The sequence below is a fragment of the Corvus moneduloides genome, chromosome 13, assembly GCF_009650955.1.
Source record: "Corvus moneduloides isolate bCorMon1 chromosome 13, bCorMon1.pri, whole genome shotgun sequence".
NCBI lineage: Eukaryota > Metazoa > Chordata > Aves > Passeriformes > Corvidae > Corvus > Corvus moneduloides.
Window position 1 is genome coordinate 13,590,435 of NC_045488.1, and position 24,885 is coordinate 13,615,319.

A 24,885-nucleotide genomic window follows, 5' to 3' on the forward strand; every position below is an offset into this window, starting at 1 on the left:
TAGCCTTACTTAGGTGAGTACAAGGAGTCTGCCTTTGCCACGCTGCAGCTAGGAAGAAGCCCTGCACTGGTGCAGCTGCTCCCACCTGATGGCACAGCTGCAGGAGCCCAGGGAGCCCCGGCCTGCTGGGAGGGGGGAAAGGACAGGGAGCTGTGTGTGCACATGTGTTGATTATTAGGAAATACTTTCTTTGGTGCTTTTCAAATGTTTTCACTTTGTTTATATATGTCTCTTCTTTTTCCTTGTCCTTTATTTGTTTACCCTCCCTCCCAGCCCATTTCTCTCCCTGTTGGCACTTTGCTGGAATCCACAGTATTTTCAGAGAAATTAGTGATTTTAAACTAAGTGACTTTGAAGGTGAGGCTCCATGGTTAACTACAAGTTTGCCACCAGGGAGATGAAATTTGCTGAAACTCTCTGGGTCTTATTTTTGTGTATTTTTTGCTGTGTAATAGCAATAGAAAAATACCTTCCTCTGCATTTTAAAGATGACATGAGTATTTCAAAGTTGGGTTGGTTTTTTTAAATTTTATTGCTTTTTGTTTTTAACCTGGAGTCTTGATCTGGAATGCCTAAAGGAAACTTCTGTAAATATGTATTTTTATACATGTTTGTGTGTGTATATATATATATGTATATATTTGTTTTCTTTGTTGTGGAATCATTTCATTATTTTTTTTCCTGTCTGCTTTTGCTATCACATATTGCAGATGTGGGTATGCGGTGGAAATCTATTGACAAGGAAGTTGCACCTTCTGTTTGAGATTTGCAATCTTTCTAGCACAGTGACTGCAAGTATTTTTTGTTTGCAGACTTAGAGAAGACATCCTTTATGAGACAGGATTTCAAGTGAGTTTTTGAATAAATGCTAATCCACTTAAGGCTTTCAGAAATGGCTGAGTACTCGAGTGCTTCCTAAAATTAGGTGAAGTTCTAAGGGGACAGTGTCTGTCACTGCATCCAGTGGCTCTGGCAGTGATAGGGGAAGATTATATTTGCCAGCTATGGCAGTGTTTTCTCCAAACTGTGGTAGACAACTTAGAGTACTGTGTAACTGGACATGAAACTGGGAGGATGCTGCTGTTGTTGGTACTATTTGTTGATGGTGTGTAGTCAGCAAAAAAGTTTTGCTCTGAAGTAGTTATTCTGTTATTTGATAGGCTTGCTGTGAATCTGGACAGTGTGAGATATTTAATATTCTAGTAATGCACTCAAGTAATTCCTTCACACTCAGGCTGCTTAAATAGGTTGAAGAGTGCAGAGCTCCTTGATGCAGGGAGTTCTACTGGTAGGATTTCTCAAAGGTTGTGTTATTCAAAGACCGTTTTTCTTGCTTTGTCTGCATACTTGGATAACATGAATGTTCTGGATTAGTAGATGGATTCCTTGTTTTTAATGCAAAAAGTTGGGAACATCCAAGACCATGACTTGTCAGAAGGAGGCTCTTAAACAAATGCCTTGTCAGATCCAGCCATTGACCATTGCTGCCAGGCTCTGCCTCATCAGTGATTGTCTGGAGATGGGATTGTTTGTTCAATTCACAGCCAGAGCCAAATACTGTAACTAGAAGTGTATTGAGGAGGATGGAAACTTGGAGAACCTTGAGCAAAAGTATTTCCCAGACGGAAGGTTTGGCAGTCAGAAAATAAATAATCGTCTATAGCATGTCCTAAAGACCAAATGCAACGGTAAGCAAGCATAAGAGAATGAGGTTAAACTATTTAAAAAACAGTAAGTTAGTGCTCCACAGTGAAACACAATTTTGTTTAAATCCACTCTGTTCATATAGATCCATTTCAAGCTGGATAACTGTCTCCCGCTTCGTAGTGTTGATGTCTCTTTTAAAAACCCCTTTGAATTGCTTTGGTTTTATTGCTGGAGGCTCATTATATATATGTATTTCCTTTTTAAATTTTGGTTTTCCCTGTGAAAAAGACTGACTACTTTTTTTGTGAGCCTTTCCTTTTTAGCTTTATAACTCAAAGTCAAGTTGCTTCTCTCTTCATGCAAGGAGCAACCTCACCTGAAATGCCTGGGACAACACAGAAGAATTACATGTAACCAAAAGAAACAAATCAGAGATTTTCTGTAGCAGGTGTTTTTTTGCTACTTTCCTGCTGAAATCAGCAGGAAATTTAGATGAAACCTGGTATCTTGCCACACACTCGGGGAAAAAATGCAATGATCAGAGTTCTTATAACCTTTTTCACCTTATAGCATAATAATATAATAGGCATTCTTTTCTTTCTAATGCATTTTCATGATCGAGTAAAAGATATTTGATTTCTTATACAGTATGTTAAATATTTGAAATGTTTGAGCATGTATTTCTCAGTCTTCCAGAAAGACCTTTACTATACCATATTCATTTTATGATATGAGCTGAGCAAAACTCTTTGCTCTGAGAAGGAATTTTATCATTTGATATACTATGGAAATCTTTTAATGTAAATTTGAAAGTTGCCTGTGCCACCTATGTATTAATTTTCCTGTTTAATTCTCTATAGAAATTCTTGATATTAAATTAATGAAATATTTAATCACAGTGGTGGCTCTTTTCTGCCTTAGGAAACTGGTTTTTATTCAAGTGTTACTCCTGTGATTAGCCAGTTCAGGAATTTTGTTTTCATCTTCTTCCACATTGTATTAATCACAGCAAAATTATTTCCATGCTAAAGGACAGAGGATACATGATGTGTATAGATGCATTGGATTATCATTATTCAATACACATAGCATCAAATTTCTCCAAAACAAGGAATTTGACATTTTGTTACATTTTTACTGATACGCTTTTGGAATGCTGACCTCTACAGGTGGTTCATTCTTCTTCAGGCTGTTGGTGGCCTTGAATTTCAGTTGCATTTGAAAGAGAAACAAAATAAATTCTACAGAGATATTTTTCCTTTCCAGTGAGGTTGGCAACATCAAGGGACAAAGAAAAAGCTGGTAAAAACCTAGCTAGAGCAGTTAACTCTTATTTCCCCTTATCTCTCTTCAATAGCATATTGTCTTCCCCCGCAATAACATTTTGGTGCTATATTTGCAATCACTAACTTCAGACAGTATTCCATCATTAAGAGTGCTCCTGAAGTAGATTTTGGGACTATCTATACTTTTTTTTTTTTTTTTTGTTGAAATATATGCTATTTGTGCTAACATGTATCATAGGGTTTTAGTTAACTCATGAACTCCGGTGGGTTATCCATCCTTTTTATGTTGGTATACTTGAGGCTTTGAGGATAAAGTACTTTTGCCTGTGTTTTTAGTTGCTTCATGTGATTTAGATTCAGTTTGGGGCTCTCAACTGCCATTAGCAAGACTCTGTGATTGAGCTAATCAGCCCTGCTATGAACTGGCTGTGATCTGGAAGTTTAACAGCCTTAAGATTGCTGCAGTTACAGACTTCTAATTTTGGATCTGTTTTAAAAATGGCTTTGAGTGGATTTTCTTGTGTAAAAGATGGCATACACATAATAATGACATTCTTGTAATTCTAGTCAGTATTTTTCTTAGGCCTAATATCAAGACCAATAGATCTTTTTAAAATACAGATGTTCCCTTTTATAGTTTTTATATTTTTCTGTTTAGCAGAAAATTTCTTGTGATGTAAAAAAAGTCTTGTAAACTTTGTGTTAGAATGACAGATGTGGGTGTGAAGGAGATGTAATTGACTCTCAAAAGAAAGTGTTCAGTACAACACTAGATCAATATAGGCACCACAGCAGTTTCTTCTATTACTTCTCTGTAAGTAGCATATAGATGGCGTTACTGTGGATTAAATCAAGTACAGCCAGTACAGAATTTTGATTTCAACTGTACTTCATTTCATTCTTAATGGAAAATACAATGAAGTGGCTTAGCTTCATCTGTGTTTTTACAATCTCTTATAAACTGCTAGACTCTGATTTTACAATGAAAGAGTTAAGAATCTATATTCAATTGAAATTCTGTAGGAATAGGGTGTATTAGATTTTAAGACTTCTTGAAAACCTAATTAGTCCTTGGATGACTTGGAGGCTTCACAGGTCTTAAGAGGTTCCACCATGTGTGAAGTTCTTGTTCACTTTGAACCTTTTTTATAAAAGCAGATATTGATTGTTTTTCTGTGCTCTTCTTACTCTGTTATTTGTCCTCTTTTTAGTGTAATATTTCATAGGATTTTTAAAAAAGTTTTTTTCTCTTGTTTGTCACATAATAGACTCAGCATTAAAATAATGATTGCTCTGAGTCCTTTAGGAAAATGAAAACTAAAGAGATCTTAGGGGATAAAATGTATATGGTGTTCTAGTTCTTTGATAATTAGTTAAGAATATCTTAGGGCAAGTTCTGCTCTGATGTTTAAAAATTCAACAGTGAACTTGAAGATGTAGAAGGGAAGGGGCTTCAGATGTATTTGTTTGGCTTTTCTTTAAAAAAGGCAAGAAGTAAAATCCAGACAAAAATTCATATTCCTGGAAGTAAATTTGGTGTTGTAGTTGGTAATATATACAGAGTTTTTTAAAAGACCAAATTGCATATATACATCTGAGTGAAGCACATGTTTATTTCCTTTTTGTGACCTTTTAAATATAAGCTTTTTCTGTTAAGTAAATGAAGTAGAACAAAATTACTGCTGGAGCTCTTGTTCTTGAATTTTACATTTGTTTCACATGATTCCTGCCAGGTGCCTTAATATGTGTTTGTTTAATTCATGGGGCTTTCATATCACTTGTTGAAGTTTGGTCAAGAGCTTGTGTTGGTTTGGCTGCCAGGGAAATCCTGTGTGTGTCTGTGGAATGGGCACAAAAGGACACAAATGTCATCTTGTTTAGCCTTTCAGTTATGTAAGCATATCACATTTGTTTGAGTTCAGGTGAAGAGTGTTAAGTTATGAATTCACTTTGGTTTACAAGAATTTCTTAATTTTCTTAAAGGTATGTGAGCCAGCCTTGTCCCAAGAAATAAGCTTTGCATTTTTAGTTCATGTGAACATATGTTGTGGAGCTGTATGTGATGTTTATTCTGAATTGCCCTATTACATGTGCGATTCTTCAGAATGCTCTCGTGCATCTGGGAGGGAGAGTTGATATTTTTCTTCTGAACCTTCTTCAGTAATCCTTCCTTTATAAACTGGGATGTGAAGACATTTGATGCCTTATTACCCTTTCACAAAGTGTGGTCTGCAAATTAAATAAATTATATTACGTTGAAGAGTAATAATATTCCTTGTGACTGTAATATAAGAAATTCATTCCCAAATACCAAGTCATGGCTGTCTTTTTCAAAAAGGCAGAAACTCTGTTCTCATTTTTGTTGTTTTATATATTTAACAGAATGGGAAGAGTCTGTCTTGTGTTAAAATTACTTGATAACCCTTATAAATGGTAACATTTTTATTTTTAGTGGTTGAGCAAATCTGGGCGCTTATACAAATTTCATTGTATTGGAGTGTTGCAGTATGAACAAGTAAAGTACAAAGTGAAGCAAAGTCTGAAAGCTGTTGCCAGAGCTAGAAGTATCTATACAGAGAGCTGCATACAGGATATAAGACAAACAAAGTCACCACCCAAAGAGGCAATGTAGTTAAATTGACTTGTTTTGGCAATGCTTAGCATTCTAAAATGCAAAAGAGAAAATGGGATATCGTAATTCATAGAAGAAGCTTATTGGGCACATACAACTCAAGACTCATTTTGGCTAAATTTCAAAATGTACTTAGAAATTTTAAAATAAAAATTCTTTTTTTCTTTGGAATTACAGAAGAAACCGAGGGAAGCAAAATGCTTGGGTTTTGTTGCCATTTACTTTGAAGTAATTTACTCTTCCTCTAACTTTTGGCTAAAATTCCAGTAAGTGAACAATAAAGTATGTGTGGGAGTTTTCTGGCAACGTTGAACTTCCTGGTAACCTGTCTCTACCCTAACATGGAGCAGATTTGATCTTTTTAAGATTTTTATGAGATTATTAGTGTTTCATGTAATTGAAACATGCATTTCTTCAGTTATTTTTCTCACACACTGGCATAGTACCAATGGTTCAATAAAGCCAGTAATCTCAAAGTAGGCTGCAGGATTTTATGCATCACCACATGGTGATAGCTGGGGTTTTTTCTTATTATTTTTTTCCCTTAAAAATATATCACTGGTTTTTTTCCTTTTAAATGCAGCCAGTCTCAGAGGTAGTAAATGCTTCAGAAGTGATGGGCTGGCTTCCCTGGCCCTTCTTTGGGGAAGGGCCAAAGACCTGACAACCCTGACTTTAGCCTTGTTTGATTCTCATGCTCTTCCTTTCCTTTCTGCCAGCACTGGTGCTGTTCTGGCCCAGTAGTGAAATACTTCTGTGAGCAAGTCTGGCCAGAAACCAGTGAGGGTTTGTTATTTTTAGGGGTCTGTTTTCTACTAGTTTCTTCCTGAACAGGTTTACTGCAGGTCCCTACAAAACCCCAGTGCTAGTGTGAGAGAAGAAGACATGAGAGCCAGGCTGTGGGCAGTGGGGACGGTGAAGTGTTAAGGGAAGCAGGATGGCCTCCTTTTGGGTGGCAGCCAGCCCTTAGTTGTTGGGAAGATAGGCTGTATTTGCATACATAAGCCTTGACGAATAAGCTGTTGTTTGGCAGTGGTTCCTGCATCAGAATCCCTTGTTGGAGTTGGGAAGTGCTTCTAGCCTGTGTGAAGGCTCACTTTGCAGAGGAGGTTTTGTGGAGCTGTACTTGCAGGTTGGCTGATGGCTCTGTTGGACACTGTGCTGGCAGATTCTAAAACCCACTGAAGGGTTTTAGAATCCTTCCACTTCTTATTCTTGTTCATCTGTTACATTAAACTTGGAGTATTTTTCCTAATTTTAATGTAAAATCATTCACTTCTGTGTTCTGATTAAATATCCTTGGAAATTGGTTCGTAAAACTAAGGTGTAATTTTTACAGGAATGAAGTTATGAGACTATTTGGTGCTTTTGAAAAAGGAGAGACACTTAAAACATCCTGGGAGGAGGAATTAAAGAAAAATACTTAGTTATTGATTGCTACTTGCTTTCTGACTACTTAAGTAAATGTTTTAAAGTCTTTAATACCGTATTATTATTGTAAGAAGGATAATTACTAGGTAAGGCTGCTTTTTGCCACGGAAGAGCTGTCTACCATATTTTATTGGCTTTCAGTATTTTCTTGCTATAACGTACAGAACTGCTGTAACAGCATACTTGAAGAGGCAGCAACAGCAAATTTATTTTGTATTCAGAGTGCAACTTGCCCTCATTTAAAAAAAAAACAAAGGCATGAGTGCACTTGAACAGCAACAGGTATGTCTGTTCCAGCTGTTAGAGTATGAAGGCAATTTAAATGGGTTACTTGACTATAAATTCCAATTCTAACTTCTTTGTCAAAGTTCTGCTTCTGAAGCATGCATGGTTTCTAGGTGCATTTTATTAAGAGTGTTTTAACTCATGTAACACTTGTTACAAGAAAAGCATTGAAACTCAGATTTCTATAAAAAGTGTGATATTTAGGATTTAAGCCAAGGAGAAATGCTATGCAGTTGAACCATACTATGGAGTATTAAATGAAAAGCTAGCGGAAGAAATAAAAGGAAGATCAGTAAAGTCTTCAAATAGGGAAAAAAAAGTCTTTGGTTAAGAAGTAAAGTTGGAGAAATCTCAACATCTTCACTAGCAGATGGAGATATTTCTGGATTCACTTCCACCAGAGCCAGACCCTGTCAGATTTAGTAGTTATTTTCTAGAATAGAAAAGTAAGTTGGTTTTTTTAGTTAGTGTGATAGTGCTATAAGTTACTTTCATAATAGTTGCATGTTTCTGCTAAACTAGCAAAGTTAAACTATTTTAATTATTTTTTAGCATTTAAAGACCACGATGCTGAACACAGTCTTGATTACTCTAGGAAGTTGTTACTTCTGTGCTGCTGATCCTCTAAAGGTGTGATTTTGTTGTTTAAGGGTAGTCTTTCCAGAATTACAAGCTCTAACAACGTGGATATACTACCAGAAGAGCGTTAAAATGTGGATTGTCCTGAAGTGCAGCAGAAATCAGTAGATCAGCTGATACCTTTTGGTTATGAGGGGAGAAACGAGTGAATACAGGTGTCATGCAACTTAGTATTGCCATGAACTGTGGTGACACATCTTAGTTCAAGGGGAGGAACAGCCTTTCTTTTAAAAAATGGGAAAGTGTAGAAACACCTAATGAAGAAAAACAAATGTTTTGGGGGATAGAAGGTGAACCAGGCTCCCTCAGACATCTCAGTTGCTGCAGTGCTGCTGTGTATTAGTGCAAGGCCCATTAACATCAGGCACCAGTCGTCCTTCCACCTCGTTTGTTGATGTAGGAGACTGAACTGTATCATATCAGCTTTCCAGCATTGTGGGCACACCATCATTTACTGCCACTCACACTAAGGGAGCTGTCAACACAAAGCCTGCCTGCCTGCCTCAGGAGGCAGCTAACAGCCCAGGCAGCAAGGAGCTTGATTCAGAAAATATTTGAGCAGTTGTAATGGTACCTGGCACATTTAAAGACACATTTCTCTCCTTTGTCGGAGAACATAATTTTTTCTTAATTTGAGAATGAAATTTAACAATACCTGTAAAATCTCTGTCTAATAAGCTGTTGGAAGAAATGTCTCAGTGTTAAGGAAAGAAAGGTTTCTTGGAGTGCTTTTTTTTAGTTTGAGACTTTTTAAGGTGTCTCAGGGCCCTGCTGGCAGCACAGGCTGTGCCAGATCTCCATTTGTTCAGACTGGATTCTGGCTTTGACTTTTGGAAGTAATGGAATTATTGAGAACTGTTGGTTTTGGACCTCTGCAGAAGGAGAACATCTGGCAAGAGCCTTACTACATTCCAACTTGCTTATGGAGGGGGAAGCACTTGTTGGTGCAAAATGCATACTGGAAAAAGTAGACCTCGACACGGCAGGCTGTTGCTAACTTCCATCACTTCAAATTATCAGTCATATGCATGCAAGTAGAGATGCTTCTAGAAACTTTTAAGTTTACTTTAAGCCTTTTTTTTTTTTTCCTTCATGCCTAAAATAATAGAAAAAAACACATTTTGCCCTAGGCAGCTTTTTTTCTGAGGCAAGAAGGTGCTACCTTTCCCTTGGACAAACCGGTAGGCATTTCATTGTGCTGCAGGACAAATAGCGGAGCCCTAACATCGCAAAAGCTTCTTTCTTGATTGAAGATGCAGTATGGAGGATTTCTTCTTGATTTTATGCAAAAGAGGAGAGAAATAAGTGAGCCTGGTTGTAATAGTTACCTAAGTCAACATTGGCTATATTTATTTTATTGTTTTTTCCACGTCTAACTTAGAGTTAGCCTACCACAGCTCTGGCTTAGGTGAGCAGATGTGCAGTGCTTCCATTTATCTATATAAGCATTCTTCCCTTTTTAAATATTGAGCAGATAAACTTTGTTTTCAGAGTTAAAAGAGGGTGTTTAATGCTGAAATTTTCATACAGTATACACTTTCCCCCAGCTGTATTGAAAGAACCCGAAATCTCTCATGACGAACTGAAGTTCACACAACCCTGATGTGTAAGTTCTGTTTTGCTTAGTAATGAGAGTTAATTCCTGCAGCTGACTTAGATGTGCTCTTTAGAGCAAGGAAGTGTAAGAAATCATCTCACTGAAGACATGCCTGTCTAGAGGCAAACTTGAAAACCTTTCAGATTTCTTTGTATTCTACATGCTTTGTTTTATGAAAAATGTAAGATGTTAGTGTATCGTTGTTTTAATGTGAGAGACTGAGATGCCATGCTGCTGGTAATAGACTTTTGATTTCAGTATTGTAGGAATGCCAAAAATCAGATAGAGAGATACTGTATACTTTAGCAAAGTATAGCTTTTCTTCCACATTCTTTTATGAAATGGCTTGGTCTAGATCTTCTCAAGTTCCGACTCAGGCTTCTGTGATCTTGACTGTGTATCTGTAAATATCTTTGTTTCCAGTCATATTATTGTGAATGTGGAGTTACATTGGCATTTCCTTGGCTATACTGTATAGTATGCTTGCCATTATACTTAAGGCTCAAAATTCTGCCTCACTAAATTACAAGGTTTTTGTCTGATGCTTGATTTCTCCACTGATTCACCTTCATGAACTTGGAAAGTCAAAATATATGCTGTTTCTCAAAAACTTTATCAGGTTTTTCTTCCCCCCGCCCCGACTCTCTGCTTGATATGTCAGAGGGTCTCTTTTTCCTTGAAATATTTTAGTGTTAAAGTATTAATGATCTTCTAAATAGCAACAAAGTAATTTTAATTTGCTGCAATTGGTTATCTTAATTGTGTCTGTATAAAGATGCATGGCAATCACTAACACCATGGAAAGGTACTGACCTCAGGTTGATCTTAGAATTTGTTTTCAAGCGGGTCAAAATTTGCTGGACCCTTGTGATATCATAAATGATTAAAAATACTTTTTCTTAAAAATTTTAGACACGTTGTTAGAAAAGCTGTTGCACTTGCCATATTTTCTTTGCTCATGAGAGTTAGCACCTCAGTTACACACTGTGTAACTCAGATTAATTGTGTGCCTGAATTGGCAGTTTTCTGTACAATCATGTTGTAATACAGTTGGTAACAGTAGCTGTTGCCTATGAGGCTGTATTAGAATATTTTTGGCCTGGTGTGTGCAGTCTTGTGACACTGGCCTTGATTTGGTGTGTATATATAAATATATATGTGTATATCTATATTTTAAAGTGTGTGGTTATATAAAGCAGTTGAGTCATAACTGAAGTAACCACAGGAAAATTTGCCAGTAGAATGGATTATTTTGATAGCTGGTACTGTAGGGCTGAGACTTGCATGTTAGAGCTGTTCAGCCTGATACTTCATGGCTGAACACAGAGAGGGAATATGCAGCATGATGCGATTTAATAGCAGTTTAGCTGTGTGTTTGAGTGTGAATAAAAGCTCTGGGTTGTACCCCTCTTAAAGGCTTGATCTCTAAGCTGGTGTACTTTATTCACATTTGTAACCAGTGAGGCTTCAAAATATACTCTGTGTGCACACATGTAAATATTATTAGTATACAGGATAATTTATGAAGATTAGGATTTCAGTTTTTTTTTTTTTTTTTAGAATTTTAACCTCAAATTGGATCAAAGAATAATATTAAAACTTGTATTAATATAGGGAATTTTTTTTGGGGGGGGTGAATGGTAGCTTTACTGTATAGTCCTCTGAGCACCTCTGTGGATTTATAAGAAAATTCCCTTTTTTAATAGTTTCAATGCCAATTTTTATAGTTTTTGTCATTAGCTTTTGCTTGAACTCTGAATAACTACACACAACTAACAAATGCATGTTGCATACAGTATTGCAAATATGCTCTCCTCTTTGAACAGTACCTGATGTAATTTTTCTGGCAAGATGGGTGTAGCAATGTGCAGTTTTCTGGTTTAGCACAGTTTGTGTGGGAAATGCCAGCTCCAATTTTATTTTGAGTGTGTTGTGTTGTGTTTTATTTAAAGTGTCCAGGTCATTCCAGGTCACTTGGTGTGTTCAGTGACATGATTTAGAGTCTAGGAAGCAGAGAATATGAGGAAAGAGAAGCAGGTAATTTCTGACATTTCTGTAAGGGCACTGCTCTTACAGAAATTAATAATCCAGTGTTGTTCTTAGGGAATACATAGGTCTTATTGCAAGAAATGAATAGGACTGTTTGTGAAATCAAGTTAAAAGTAGTAATTGCCTTTTTTTTTTTTTTTTAATAGCAAATTGTATTTAGGTAATGAGTTGAAACAAATCTAAAACATACGTGATAGTTATACAGGAACCAGTACTGAGTTTTGATGCTAATAGACACTTTAAAAATATATTCAAGATTTTCGTCAGTTGTCCTGAACCAGCATGGATTTTTTCAATTTTTTTCTGGATTTATACAATGTCTTTTGTTGCTTTAGAAAAAGTAGAAGAAGCATACACCCAGAAGTTTAATTCTGTCTGGAGAAAATACTGTTCTTGCAAATAATTTTCTGTATGAAAGTATAGGTTTTAAACAGTTTTACATACAGGGAGAATTCAATTTGCTGATATATTAGATTACAACTAATTTTTAATACCTGCCAATGTTGGTCTAAGTTTTGGTTATTGCCTAGGTAAGTTTTGTACTTGCTGTACATTCCTCCCATTTGAATAATTTTGTTCTTCTGAAGTTTTAATTGAGGTTACCTGTTCTATAGATAGAAATTAACTTTGTATAGCATATCTTCCGACTTTTCTTCAAATAATTTCCACAATGACTGGCATAGTAGATATTTAGTCTTTGCCATGTCAGATAATCATGCTCTGGAATTCTCTGGGATAAAGAATGTTTCAAAAATGAAAATAAATTTTTTTGCTATTATTAATAATCACTGTTGATATTTCAAACAGGTGTACAAGCTGATCTTTGCAAATATTAATATTCAAATGGAAGCCAGTGTTTTATGGGTACTAATTGAGGTAACCAGTGTCCCCTCAGCAGGCCTTCAGTCCCTGCAGGGCTTCCTTGTAGTTTTAAACCCCTGCCATTAGAAGCTGGTAGTTAAAAATCTCAACTCCCATGGTTATGAACCTGGCTGGGCAGGTGGGGAAAGATGTGAAAACTGATAGGTAAGCCCAGGAGAGATCTCACTTTTACACTGCGCAATGAATTAAGTGTTCAATCTGTGACACTACAGCTCAATACAGGGAGGAGAGTGAGCAGCAGTGTGCAATTTAATAAAATTATCTTGGGAAGTTCCCTGAAGTAATTGTAAAGTCCAAAGTTGGTACTAGATGACAGACTCAAGATGGTGTTTCTGTGACATATCCATAGCTCTTCCATTCATTTTCTCTGGAGCAAAGGTACAAAAAAGGATACTGTTCTGCTACTCCCGCTGGTGCCTCTAATAAGCAACTCTGTTACTGGGGAGGAACTTTGTTTTTTGATCTGGAGGGATGGGGGGGAGCTTGGTATTCATATGCTGGAAGACAATTAGTACATTCTCCAAGAAACAGTATGCATTGAGATTTGAAAAATTTTTTTCCCCCTCCATGCTTGCACTACCCCTTGCTCTACCTTTATCGTGGAAAGTGGATGGAGAGAAAGTTCTCTATTTATATAGTTTGAAATGAAAGTGGTTTGTCTTTTACTTAATTATAATGTTGCATCTGAATTTATCCCAATGGCAATTAAGTGGTTAGACTATTGGTAGGTGGCCTGCATTTCATTTTTCTTCTCAATTTGATTAATGCCCTCAGCTTTGGATATTTTAAGCCTACCACATTATATCTATTGTCAAAGCTGCTTTTGGTTTTGAGTGTCCTGCTAGTCCCCTTGTCATCCATGTTTCCTCCCACTTCCTGAGTAATAAATGTGTGGAACTTTATCTTGTCTCTACTTATTGATTTTTTTTTTTTTTTTTTTTTTTAAATCTGACTTGTGAATTTTGAGTTCTTTGTTAGAAAATAAATGTTTTTATTATCTTATTAAAAATATTACATCTACTGTAAAAAGAGAAGTAGTTTTAATTGAAAATACCAAGAAGAGGCTGGAAACTAGTCTTAACCTACTGAAAGTTAAAATATTTGAGTATAGTGTTTCTCCATCAACTCTTATTACTCTTTTCATCTCCTTACCAGAAAGTCTAGACCTAAAATATAATTTTGGGCAATAATTGGTATCATACTTCACAACAGACTTCTGCAATATATGGCCTAATGGTAGATTGATTTGTTTGTGTGTCTGAAATGCAAAACACAATCAACGCTGTTATGGTTTGTGCTGTAGGTTTTTTTGTAATTGATTTCAGATGTTGAATCTTATCTGAAGGAATATCATTACTCTGAAACAAAATTGGATAAAGAAGCTATAAAAGATAGAAACTCATACCTTGAGTACCTAGTATAACAACCTACAATGTGATTTTTTTGTCAAATCATTTATTTGATCAACATCGTAGCAGATGGTAACCCTATAAAGTATATTATCGTGTTTACACGAACATTAGAGCCTGTGTCTCTTGAAATAAGTTTTAAATATAGTCTTCTTTGTCTTATGCCAGCAAGAACAACCTTCATTTCAGTTTGATTGTAAGATCCAATTTTTTTTTATTAGATGAACGTTTGAATCTGTTTCTTGAGAATGAATACATATGTTGAAATAATGAGGCAACAGGTTTCTTCAGGTTTTCTTCTAGAAGAGCTTGAAATGCTCACAGCAGCTTCATAAATGTGATGTTAAGCAAAGCCTGTTTAGAATCCAATGCATAAAGCCAGAAAGCATCATCATGACTTGGCTGGGTCTCCCCGAGGTGAGTGAGGAACACTCAGCCTTTCCTGCGGGCTGGCCAGGCTCCTGGATTTGGGTTGTGCTCTGTGTGCACGGCTGGCCAAGGTCAGGAGTGTCCTCGCTGGGACAGCAGCAGTGAGTGCTGTGGAGGTACCCTGTGAGCCAGCCCAGCCCCAGACTGCCAGCTGAACCCGCTCAAACAAACGTGGTATTAGACTTATGGTATTACTCCCTGATTAAACTGCAGCATATGTGCTATGGAAGTAGTCAATTTTGATTGAGAACTATGAAATCATGAGTCATTTCAATTACTTTCTGTCCTCAATGCCTACTAAAAATAGGAAGTGGGGGTAGAACCTTGTTGTACCCCTGTCTGCCTGAATGCAAGTCTGCGTTACTGGACCTTTGTAACAACACAGTTGTTCAATTTCCACCTTTTTTGCTTTACCTAAAGCGGCTGAGATACTGCAGCCTTGTCCTGCATGTCTTTCAGTGCTCTGTTAACTGTCACAGCTTTCCCGTGCCCTTTGACATCCGTGATGAATTAATAGATAGTGCAATTGTTCACTGCCTTTCCTTGTGGAAGGGGTTATACAAAGGTGATGATCCCCCTAGTTCCTCTGTTCTCTTTTGCATTTCCCAGGAAAACACTAGAACTCTTTTCGTGATACTTATGCTTTGAGACTTTATTGAATTTATTACTATAGATCACTTCCATGTTATTCCTTACCAAGTGTTCCCCACTTCAGGATCTTCACATCTAAAAGGTGAATCTGATGGTCCTGGCTCAGTTACACAGAGTTACCTTTGGCTGTGTTAAAGTATGCATTGTTTTTTGTTCGTGCTCATCCTGCTAGAAACTGTCTGGGTCTTTGTCTCATCCAGCATTTGGGTGGTTTTCATCTGTCATCCATGGAAAACGCATTGGTGTACAAAGCAGAAGAGATTCCTTGAACACCATCGTAGGTGCACATCTGATTTCCTGGTTGAGTGTTGCTAACTACCTGGGTCAGCACTTGTTTGGTGTCTTAGGTTGATGGAGACCAAGGGCAGCAGGGGTATCATTCTGCGTGCAGTATAGGGTTTCTTTTTTCTTGTAGCCTTCACAGAGCATCTAAAATGTGAAAGCATCTTCCTTGTGTGAAAATTTTGTGTAAGGGATAGGTCTACATGCAAGCCTGTTTGGGGCTTGTGAGAATAAAAAAATTGAAAAGGAGGAAAAAATGAAAAGGAGGAAAAAGACACCTGGCAGCAAAAAGGAAGTTTACTACTCTAGCTAACTGTACTGGGCTTTTTTAGAAAAAAGAATTCTGGGAACTAGTCAGAAATTAGTTTTCTTCCCTATCTGAAACAGCTACCTTTTGGCTTAGAGCAGTTTCTTTAAACAATTTATTTGCATAATTCAAATGGTAGAACTAAAATACTAGAATTTTTAGCTGTACATGTGCTGATTTAGCAGAACCATGACGTAAGTCCTTATGTCCCACTGACTCACATTTTTAAATGAGTAGCATGTTTTACTGATTAGGGGTCATGCATCTGAATGCTCTATGCATAACCATTATCTACTGACATATTTCCTGAAATGGGTTGATATAACCTACTGTATCTTAAACTTTCCCAAGGACTTTGTCTTGCAGTAAGATACTTTTCTTTTCTCCCCACATATATGTATCTTTTGAAACTAAGGCAATGGAAGACATGTTATGATAATGACTGGATTACTAGCTCTGTTGTTTCTGGCAGAAAAGAGTCAATTGTGCCAAAAGATTACTTTTGCCTTTGTCAGTGCCAGCCACGACTCTTTACTCAGCTCCTGGACCAGTTACAATGAAACAACAACAGTACTGTCAGCTGCAAAATGCAGTAAACTTCCTCAAACTGCTGGCTCAATATAGTGGTGGTTTTGCATTTTCAAAGAGTGTTCTTCAACCTTGAGGATCTTTCCTGCAGTACACCAAAAGTGTCTATAGTTTTTATCTGAGTGATTTACTGTACTTTCAGTTTAACGTTCCCTTTTGCAGGCTGTCTTTGTCTAAATAACATTTTATAGTTTCATAAAGCACATTTCTTAAGGAAATAATGATTAGAATAGTAGTGGTCCATAGGTAGTTATTTACAGTATTAGCTTACATTCTATTTTGCAGTATGTCCAGTCTGAGAAATATGCATGAAAATTTTATAGCTGCAATATAAAGTTAGGGTTTAGAGATGATTGTATGAAGTAGCTTACATTCTACTCTTATTTATAAATTGGGACACTTAGTTCTTATTTATAAATTATGACATTATAAAACTTCATAAATAGTTCATAGTATATATTACATAAAAAATTTATGCTATATATCAAAACTCTTTAAGGGAGAAGTTCATGTGATAGGGAAGTAATGAGCTGCATTTTGTAGGCCAAAGTGCTTGGAAGCCTGCAGTTTAGGATGTGTTCCACATATTACAAAAAAATATCTTGTGAAGCAGATAATCAGGAACCTAATTGTTAGAATATTAGCTTTATCCTTAATGAAGGAATTTGCTATAGGAATTGCTTTTGCAATTAGCTGTTTGGGAATGTGGTTTAAAGATGGTTTGACCAATTAAATTTGGATAGAAATTGGATAATACATGGGATATATATATATATTCTGATACAATGTTTAAAGATCTCCCTGTCCTTTCCTTCCCCTTTCTCTTGTGAGCTATAACCTGGATTTGCATAAAGGGAACTGATTCTAAAAGAACCGTTACTGAGTGTAGAAAATATTACTGTTTTAGTAGGGCAGAGACCATGATCCTCTGAGGTTTTTAAAGCCATTGAAATATAACCAGTCTGTCTTGCCTATTTTCCCCATTATGCTAAAATATCTTGTGTGTCATGTAAAGGCCAAGTGGGGGAAATAATTTTGCACATTTTACAATACTTAAGCAAGACATGAGCAAAGAGTAGATAACAAGTATGTGTTTCACACTATGTGCTGCAATATTCAGTGCTTGCTTGAGATGCAGATAAATCGGGCTGTTCAAAAAGCCATGATGTTCACATCGTTGTGCTTGGTTTGTTACTCATGCTAATTTCTTATGGATTGGGTAGGGCAGACTCTGCAGGTTGGCAAATTTCTTGCCTTTTTATGCTCCTGTTTTCAGCAGCTGCAGGTGTCCAAATGAACAGGTTCCTCTGTAGCCAGCTTAATTAATAAGGAAACTCTTCTTCTGAAGTTTTGCTTTTAGAAACACTGCTTTAAGTATACAAAAGCAGATGAGTTTACTTTAAGTGTATGGAAGTGGATGAATATATCTTCAGGTTGCATCAGAGAATACTGTTTTTGCTATCATTTCTTATAAGTCTGTTTTTTTTTGTTTTTTTTTGTTTTTTTTATTTCTAGGTATGGATGAGCGAACAGGTGCCACATCCTGGGGAACAAGCGGTCAGCCAAGTCCTTCATATGAATCTTCAAGGGTAAGATACCCATGTAATAATTCATAATGAAAGTTTATGGGAATTTACAGCATAAATCGGCAGATGATTTGGCAAAGTTTTCGAAGGGAAACTCCTTTAAGTACACAGATTAGCATATTTTAGAGACTTTAATGACTTTGATGGGCTACAGTAGCAATTTAGATTTCTAAGACTAAAAATTATATAGGCTAAGAATTAATGAAAATAAACCATATGTAACTGTATGCTTGAATGATGAGCATGTATTTTATTTACAGAAAATGAAAATAGAAGTCATGTTACTTGGAAGCAGATTTATTGGCAAAGTGTGGGGAAGGCTTTCCTCCCTGTTAACATTAACCAGCTATAGTATGTGCTGTCATGATGCTGAAGAGAGGCTTTTCTTTTTAAATACTTTCCTCCTGTTCTCGTTCCAGCTTCATCCATCCCACTTACTGAGCTGAAGGCTCTTGATAGTATCTGATATCCTAAAATAACATGACCCTTTGAAACTGAACTCAATGGTCAAAAGCAATCTTCCTCCTAGTAACTCACATTCCCTTTCATCTGCTCCATTTTCTTTTTATGAATATTTACTCTCTAAAAGGACAATGAGCTAAGTACCTTAACTGGATATACACAGCATACCTTATGTTCTGATTTCAGTGCCTTTGAGCCAGAGAGTTGTGTTAGCACTTGCACCTTTGCAGCTTTCTTGTGCTGTGGAATGAAATGGGTAGGCTGCAAGATCTTATTCAGCTCACTGGATGCTGTTAAAGCCTCTGCCTTACTTTGGAAGAGAGGAGTAGAAAGATTTCTTACAAAGTCCTAATTTTTCCATTGATCGTTAGTAAATAAATTATAATAAATGTAGAAGTATTTCATGTATTGGAGAAATATTTCTGTGCAACGCGGAAATTAGGCATTCATTTAAAACATCCTGCGTAACTTGGGGCATAGAGTAGAACCTTCAAATGCCTCCTCTACATTTAAAATGGAATCTTAATTATGCAGGTTTAAGTAGCTCATATTTTTACCATGTGTTTGGTGTTTTTACACTAATTTATTATGTTGCTGATCAATTTTAATCAATTATGAGTTAAGCTGACCTAACTGGAATTTGAGCTTGTGATTCATTGGCTGTGTGGCTGTATTAATCACATTTTTTTTTTCATGTTAGAGGATCAGCCAGCTAATATTTGAATAATATAAAGTCAGTGATTCTTGTATGTTAGCTTTTTTTTTTTTTTTTTCATGAGGCAATAAAGAATGTTAATCTGGAATGTCATTTAGGTTACAAGAGTTTTCTTTTAAAGAAAACTCAATTCCTTTTCACAGGAAAACTCTGAATGGAGTTTTCTGTGTTCTCCCCAGAAAAGTGAACACTAGAAATATATATTCTCTGTGTATAGAATTGGTAAGGATTAAGAGTCACAAATTAATTTGTCCTGTGGCCGGGATCGTCTGTAAAAAAAAAAAAAAAAAAAAAGTAGAACACAGGAATTTCTCTTCTGAATTCACTGAAAAAGCACTGGACTTTGTTTACCAGTTTGAATCAAGCTTACATGCATAAATTTTGGCTATGATGTATGGCCTTTAGTTTTTGGTTTTCTTTCAACTAATGAGGCAAATTACTGATTCAGGATTTTGAATAACGATAACTTCTGTCTACTCCTACATGTGCTGCTAGACCAGATGTCTCGAGCAAGTGCTAAAATGAGTGTGTGGGTCTGTATTGTAAGAGTATAGATCAGTTTCTCAGAAGGCGGGGCAAATGATACACAGCCTTCTACATTTCTGGGTTATTCCATGTGTTGATTAACACAGAGTTTAAATAAGTTGTAATTGTCTTACATGTTCAACTTTCTAATCCAGTGCTTTTCCCCATTATTTCAATATAGAATGTCATTCTTGTCCTAATTTTTCTTACTACTTGCTTGTCTGTTTACAGGAAAATGGCAGTCTTCATGGAAAAAGCTCAGACCTCTCCACAGACATAGAAAAGTTGAAATCTCAAGAGGTACCACTTATTCTTTTTATATTGTGTGTGATTTAAAATTTTTTTTTAATCAATGTGCAGCCTACTACTGGAGTTTTCTGTTAAAGGTTACAATATAGTGACAAAATATTAAGAATTTAAAGTGTTGGCTCACTAGTGGCTGGAATTTCCAAAGACACAGAAAGTTAAGCAGTTTTCAATTGAATAGAAATGGAATTTAGTGATAGTTTAGTGCATACCTATTGAAGGCTAATGAAAAAACATGGTGGAATACTGGCTAAAGGGCATTTTTCTTTTCCAAATCCTACCGAAGGTCTGTTCAGGTCAGTACAAATGGTTTGATTGTGGCCAGCAATGATGCATAAGGAAAGAGTGTAAGTATAGGGCAAATATTTTGCCACCTTTACTGTGTTCTCTCTTAGGAAAACCCCAGCTCTTGGCTTAGGTTTCCTGGACAGAGGCAACAGTTTGGACATAGTCCTTACAGCTATTGGTGGGCTTGCTCTCTGATATTTGTGATTTTTTTTCTGGCTTTGGCTATAGTTTTGACAGTAATTCTGAGGATTTTGTCCTAAAACTTACTGATTTTTTTGTCTTATATGTGGTGCCCAGTGATGTAACTGATTTCCACCACGTTCCTGTGTTCCAAATAGTAATGATTGCTTGTTACTGATGTACTTCATAATTTTTATTCTTTTCCCCACAAACACCTTTATTTTACATGCCACCTCTGTGTTCTCCTCAACCAAGCTGGGGTATTGTAGTTTATTCGTATCTGCTTGTATAGCAACTGCTCCTAACCTGTGGTTAGTTCTTGGTGCCGTTCCCTGAATCTTTCTGCTTCTGTATACCTTCAGAGTTAGGGTGATTATGACTACATGCACTAGTCAAGAGGAGGGTATACTGTAAATTTCTGCCTCACGTAATGATAGATTTATTCTCTGTTCCTTTCTTACTTGTTACTAAGTCATTTTTTTTGATTGTCACTGAGCTGTGAAGTGATACTCTTTTAAAAACTGTGTAGAAAAATAGTATTTTCTCTTACGTTGCACCATAGTTACCACATTGTTATGACATTAAGTTATTTTTGAACATGTTCATTTTGTATTTATTTGCACCAAATTTTATCTATTCTTTTATTACCAATTTCATGGAGAACTTGCTTTGCGACTCTGCACTAACAGTTAGGATTATTTAAAATTTTGTTTTGTTATCAGCAAACTTTACTATCTTTGTTTACCTACTCTTTTTGATTTATTTATGGAATTATTGAAGAACCTTGGTATGGGTACAGTTTTTTGGGAAGTGGGGAAGACATATTGGTAACTTTTCACTGTGGAAACTAGACATATATTCCTGTGCTTGGGGCAGGGTGTTTGTCATGTATTTTAATCTTTTCATCAATAATTAATTCAGACTAGAACCTTCTCTCATATGGAAGAGCAGTTTATTTTATTTTAAGAGTGTCTGGTAATACCTTGTTGAAAGCTAAACCCTTCTTACTTCAATAGTGTTTTGAGGTAACATTAAAGGTAAGGAATCACAGCAGGCTTGAAAAAACCTTATATAGGAGCCTTGTCTTTTTATTACCTAATGGTAAATAGTGTTCTAACACCGAAAGAGCAGCGGGTATTTGTTTGTTTTTCCTGTGATGATCTTAAATTTGTGAAAAAGTACAAATCGAGACATTAGTGACTTCCGTGAGCAAATTCTCTTTTGCATAGGCCAACTGTTTTGTTAGAAAAATGAATAATTTGAAAAGATACCTGTTGGGGGGAGTGGTGAAAAAAGTAGGAAAGCTTTATTGTTTGTAGGAATAATTCAGGAAGGGTAGTTAGCAAGTCAGTGCAATTTTAGGAAGTGCTGATGGCCTCCCTTATTCTTGAATGGTTGTACTGAAGTCCAGATACAATACTGTGTACCAAGTTTGTCTCTTGTGGGGCTTGTTTTTCTTTCTAGTCTCCAGTCTTGTTTTTACCTTTCTACGTGCAGTAGTGGTGGGTTTTCAGTGAATATCTTTGGTTGGTGTATGCAAGTCTCTCCCTTACCTGAGTGATACAGAGCTACACATATTTTTGCATGTGTTCATAATGCCTTGCACTAGCTCTTAGTGTGTGTTGCAGAGGATGGTAAAGCTGCTTTTTGAAAGTCTTGCTCTACTGAGCTCTTAGAAGCAAATTCTGAGGTACTTGACTTGAGTACCTTGTCTTCTGCACAATAATATATTGCCCTACAGCACTTGAAAGTTTTGTCTTCCTGTTGTGAGATGATACTGAACCTTTTAGCTTTCCTGCTGTATTTGGGAGTCATAATTTGTACTCATAGCAACAAATTGGTATAATCACTTTTTTTGGGGGAGTAAGAGTGGTATTGTAATTAAACATTTTTTCTATTATAGTCATTATTGTGGTGTGGCTAATGATTGCTATTTCATGAAGAATAATGCTCTGCGAGGTTTTCTTTCATTGTTTTGGTTTTGTCGTAACACGTCTTTACAATAAAAGGAGCAAGTCAGTTTTTGATCTGTTTAGATTGCTGTCTCCAAATCAAGAAAATCTAAAATGTTTTTCATAAGACATTTCCTTGATGGATTTCCTTTTTATATATACATACATAATAATTGTAACTGTTAAAAATTTACCATAAATTAGCTGAGGCGTTTTTCTTCCAAAATCTGAATTGTGGGCGTTTGAAATAACTTGCAACATGTACATTGCACTAAAAGCTGTGAGTGTGCATTTTGACCTGATTTAACATGAATCTAGCTTCAGTACTGAGGGTGCAGTTTATCCTCCTGTTCCTTTACATAACTCTGCTAAGTATTTAATTGATGCCGGAATGGAGCTGATCAATATAGCACTGCTAGATTAGATGGTTTTGTAGCATCAGGCAACAGGTTCTTCCCTCTACTGTATGTAAAATACTCAGACATGAATTGGAACCTGAAATACTTTATGCCCAAACTGTAGTCCCTTCCCCTCCAAGTAGTACTTTTAATTTGCAAAGAAGTCAAAAAATAGTAATGAGATAGCAGGTTTTGAAATAGTATTTTATACCTCTTAATCTCAGGTACATAACAAGAAGGAAAGCTGTTAAATAGCAAAACAAGACAAGAGGGACACAGAAATACAGTAAGTGTTATCAAGTCTGTTGTATTTGTGTCCTTTTTGTCCTTTTTTTTTTTTTTTTTTTTTTTTGGTTTTTTTGTTTTGTTTTGTTTTTTTGGTTTTTTTCTGGGGAGGGAGGTTGTTTGGTGGTTCTGCTGCTGGTTATTTGCTTTTCCTGATGTATTCTACAAGGTAGCAGATGATTCACTGTGGAATTAAAGCCCATATTAAATATTCCATATTCAGTGCTCAGGACACTTGCAGATGCACCATGCTTTATAATTTGATTAATGAGCAGCACTTTTCAAAGCAAGTTCTGTTTCTTAAATTCTGAATGCTTTAGTTAGGTTTTCAAGTATTTTCTTTAAGCACTTGTTGGCATATAGTCTGTTGGCTATATTTGTATTATTTTATTTCCTGATTTATAGCTTAGATAAGAGCTAGAAAAATTTGGTTTCCATCATATGAATTTTTCATTTCAGCTATGTTGGAGAAATGGATCTTTTGGTTGTGGTTTTTGTTTTGTTTTTATTGCAACTACCTACCGCATTGAAATTAGCATTGGAATCTGTTCACAGATTAGTTTTCCATGTGGCCAGGGAATTGTTCCATTGAATATCATGTTGATATTTGTCTCACAGGAATTTAGAGAGATGTAATTGGCTATTGGGTTTAGTTGTTTAAAATCAGATTTGTCTTTCAGTAACTTAACTTCTTGGAAGTGGATTTAGAGCTGGAGAAAATTATGTTTATTAAAAAATAAATAATATTTGAAATAAATTTGAAAAATAAATAAACTATGTTTTCAATTTTTCTCCATTCCTGTACACACAGTTTTCATGTATTTCAACTTGATATGTGAAAAGAAGCTAATGAATAGTTTTAGAACTCTGTTACCAAGCAGGTTACTTACAGTGACACTTAAAGCATACTTGTGAAAGCTCTCTTGACTTTTCCCAATAATATGTGAAATCTGGGGTAGTGATACCTGCTTTCCCCCCACCATGTAGCAGGTGGCCAAATAACGGAAAAAGCTGCATTTCTGTCTTTAGGATATTGTAGTTGAATGTTAACACTTGCTGATGATTATGAAAAGTGAATCATAATTAAAGCTAGAAAGTGGAGCTGGAAAGCTCCTTGTTTCGGGTGCAATTGGGTGATCTCCATCAGCAAACTGCGTTCATTCCTGTGTTTAAGGATTTTTGTACAATAAAGGGAGATGAGGTTGAAGTACTGGCTGTTCTCAGGGGGCTGGGAGGTGGCAAACATGGAGCTTGCAGAAGGAGAGGTGTTTGTTTCCTGGCACAGCAAATGACAGCAATATGGATGAAACAGTGTAAGGACTATGGGGAGACTCCCATCATCATCCATCTGCTCCAGACTTTGTAATATGATTTTGGTCATTGCTTGGAAACATTATTCCTACTGATAGTTTGTTGCAAGACTGTTAATGATTTAAATGGAGTTATGGCCGTGACCTGTGACAATGTGATGTTTCTTGATGTTCAGTTAAGATCAATGAATGTAGTGCAAGTGATCCTCAAGGCAAAAAGGAAGAGCACTCTTCTGTGGATTTATTTTTATCTTACCTTAATTTTTGCAGCATTCTTCTTGATCTGTGTGTTCAGTAGACCAAGCCAGGTTTTTGGCTCTCTTGTCTTTCCTCTGGGAGCCATTGACAAATACATGGATTCAATGGCACAAAATACTCTTTATTTTCTTTATTTTCTTTATTTTCTTTATTTTCTTTATTTTCTTTATTTTCTTTATTTTCTTTATTTTCTTTATTTTCTTTATTTTCTTTATTTTCTTTATTTTCTTTATTTTCTTTATTTTCTTTATTTTCTTTATTTTCTTTATTTTCTTTATTTTCTTTATTTTCTTTATTTTCTTTTTCCCCCCTTTTTTCCCCTCCTTTTTTCCCCTGTGTATTTCTGGAAGCATACATGATCATATAATCCATAATCTTTTTAAATTCACTAGGACACCTTGGTATGGCTGATTGTACAGAGCCTCTTGTCTAACCTTCAGTCAGTGACTCAGCACAGTGTTCCTGGATGTAGTCAGTCTCTCTGGTCTGTCTGTCTCTCACTGCCT

General features: G+C 36.1%; 1 protein-coding gene across 5 annotated transcripts in view; it reads left to right on the top strand.

The window, feature by feature from the left end:
* TCF12 (transcription factor 12) overlaps positions 1-24,885 on the top strand; it is a 160,788-nt gene that overhangs the window by 24,451 nt on the left and 111,452 nt on the right. For all 5 annotated transcript variants that reach the window (XM_032122371.1, XM_032122373.1, XM_032122372.1 and 2 more), the window contains exons 4-5: positions 17,630-17,703; positions 19,634-19,702. In XM_032122371.1, the coding sequence (XP_031978262.1) occupies positions 17,630-17,703; positions 19,634-19,702 (143 nt within the window). The remainder of the gene's footprint in view (positions 1-17,629; positions 17,704-19,633; positions 19,703-24,885) is intronic.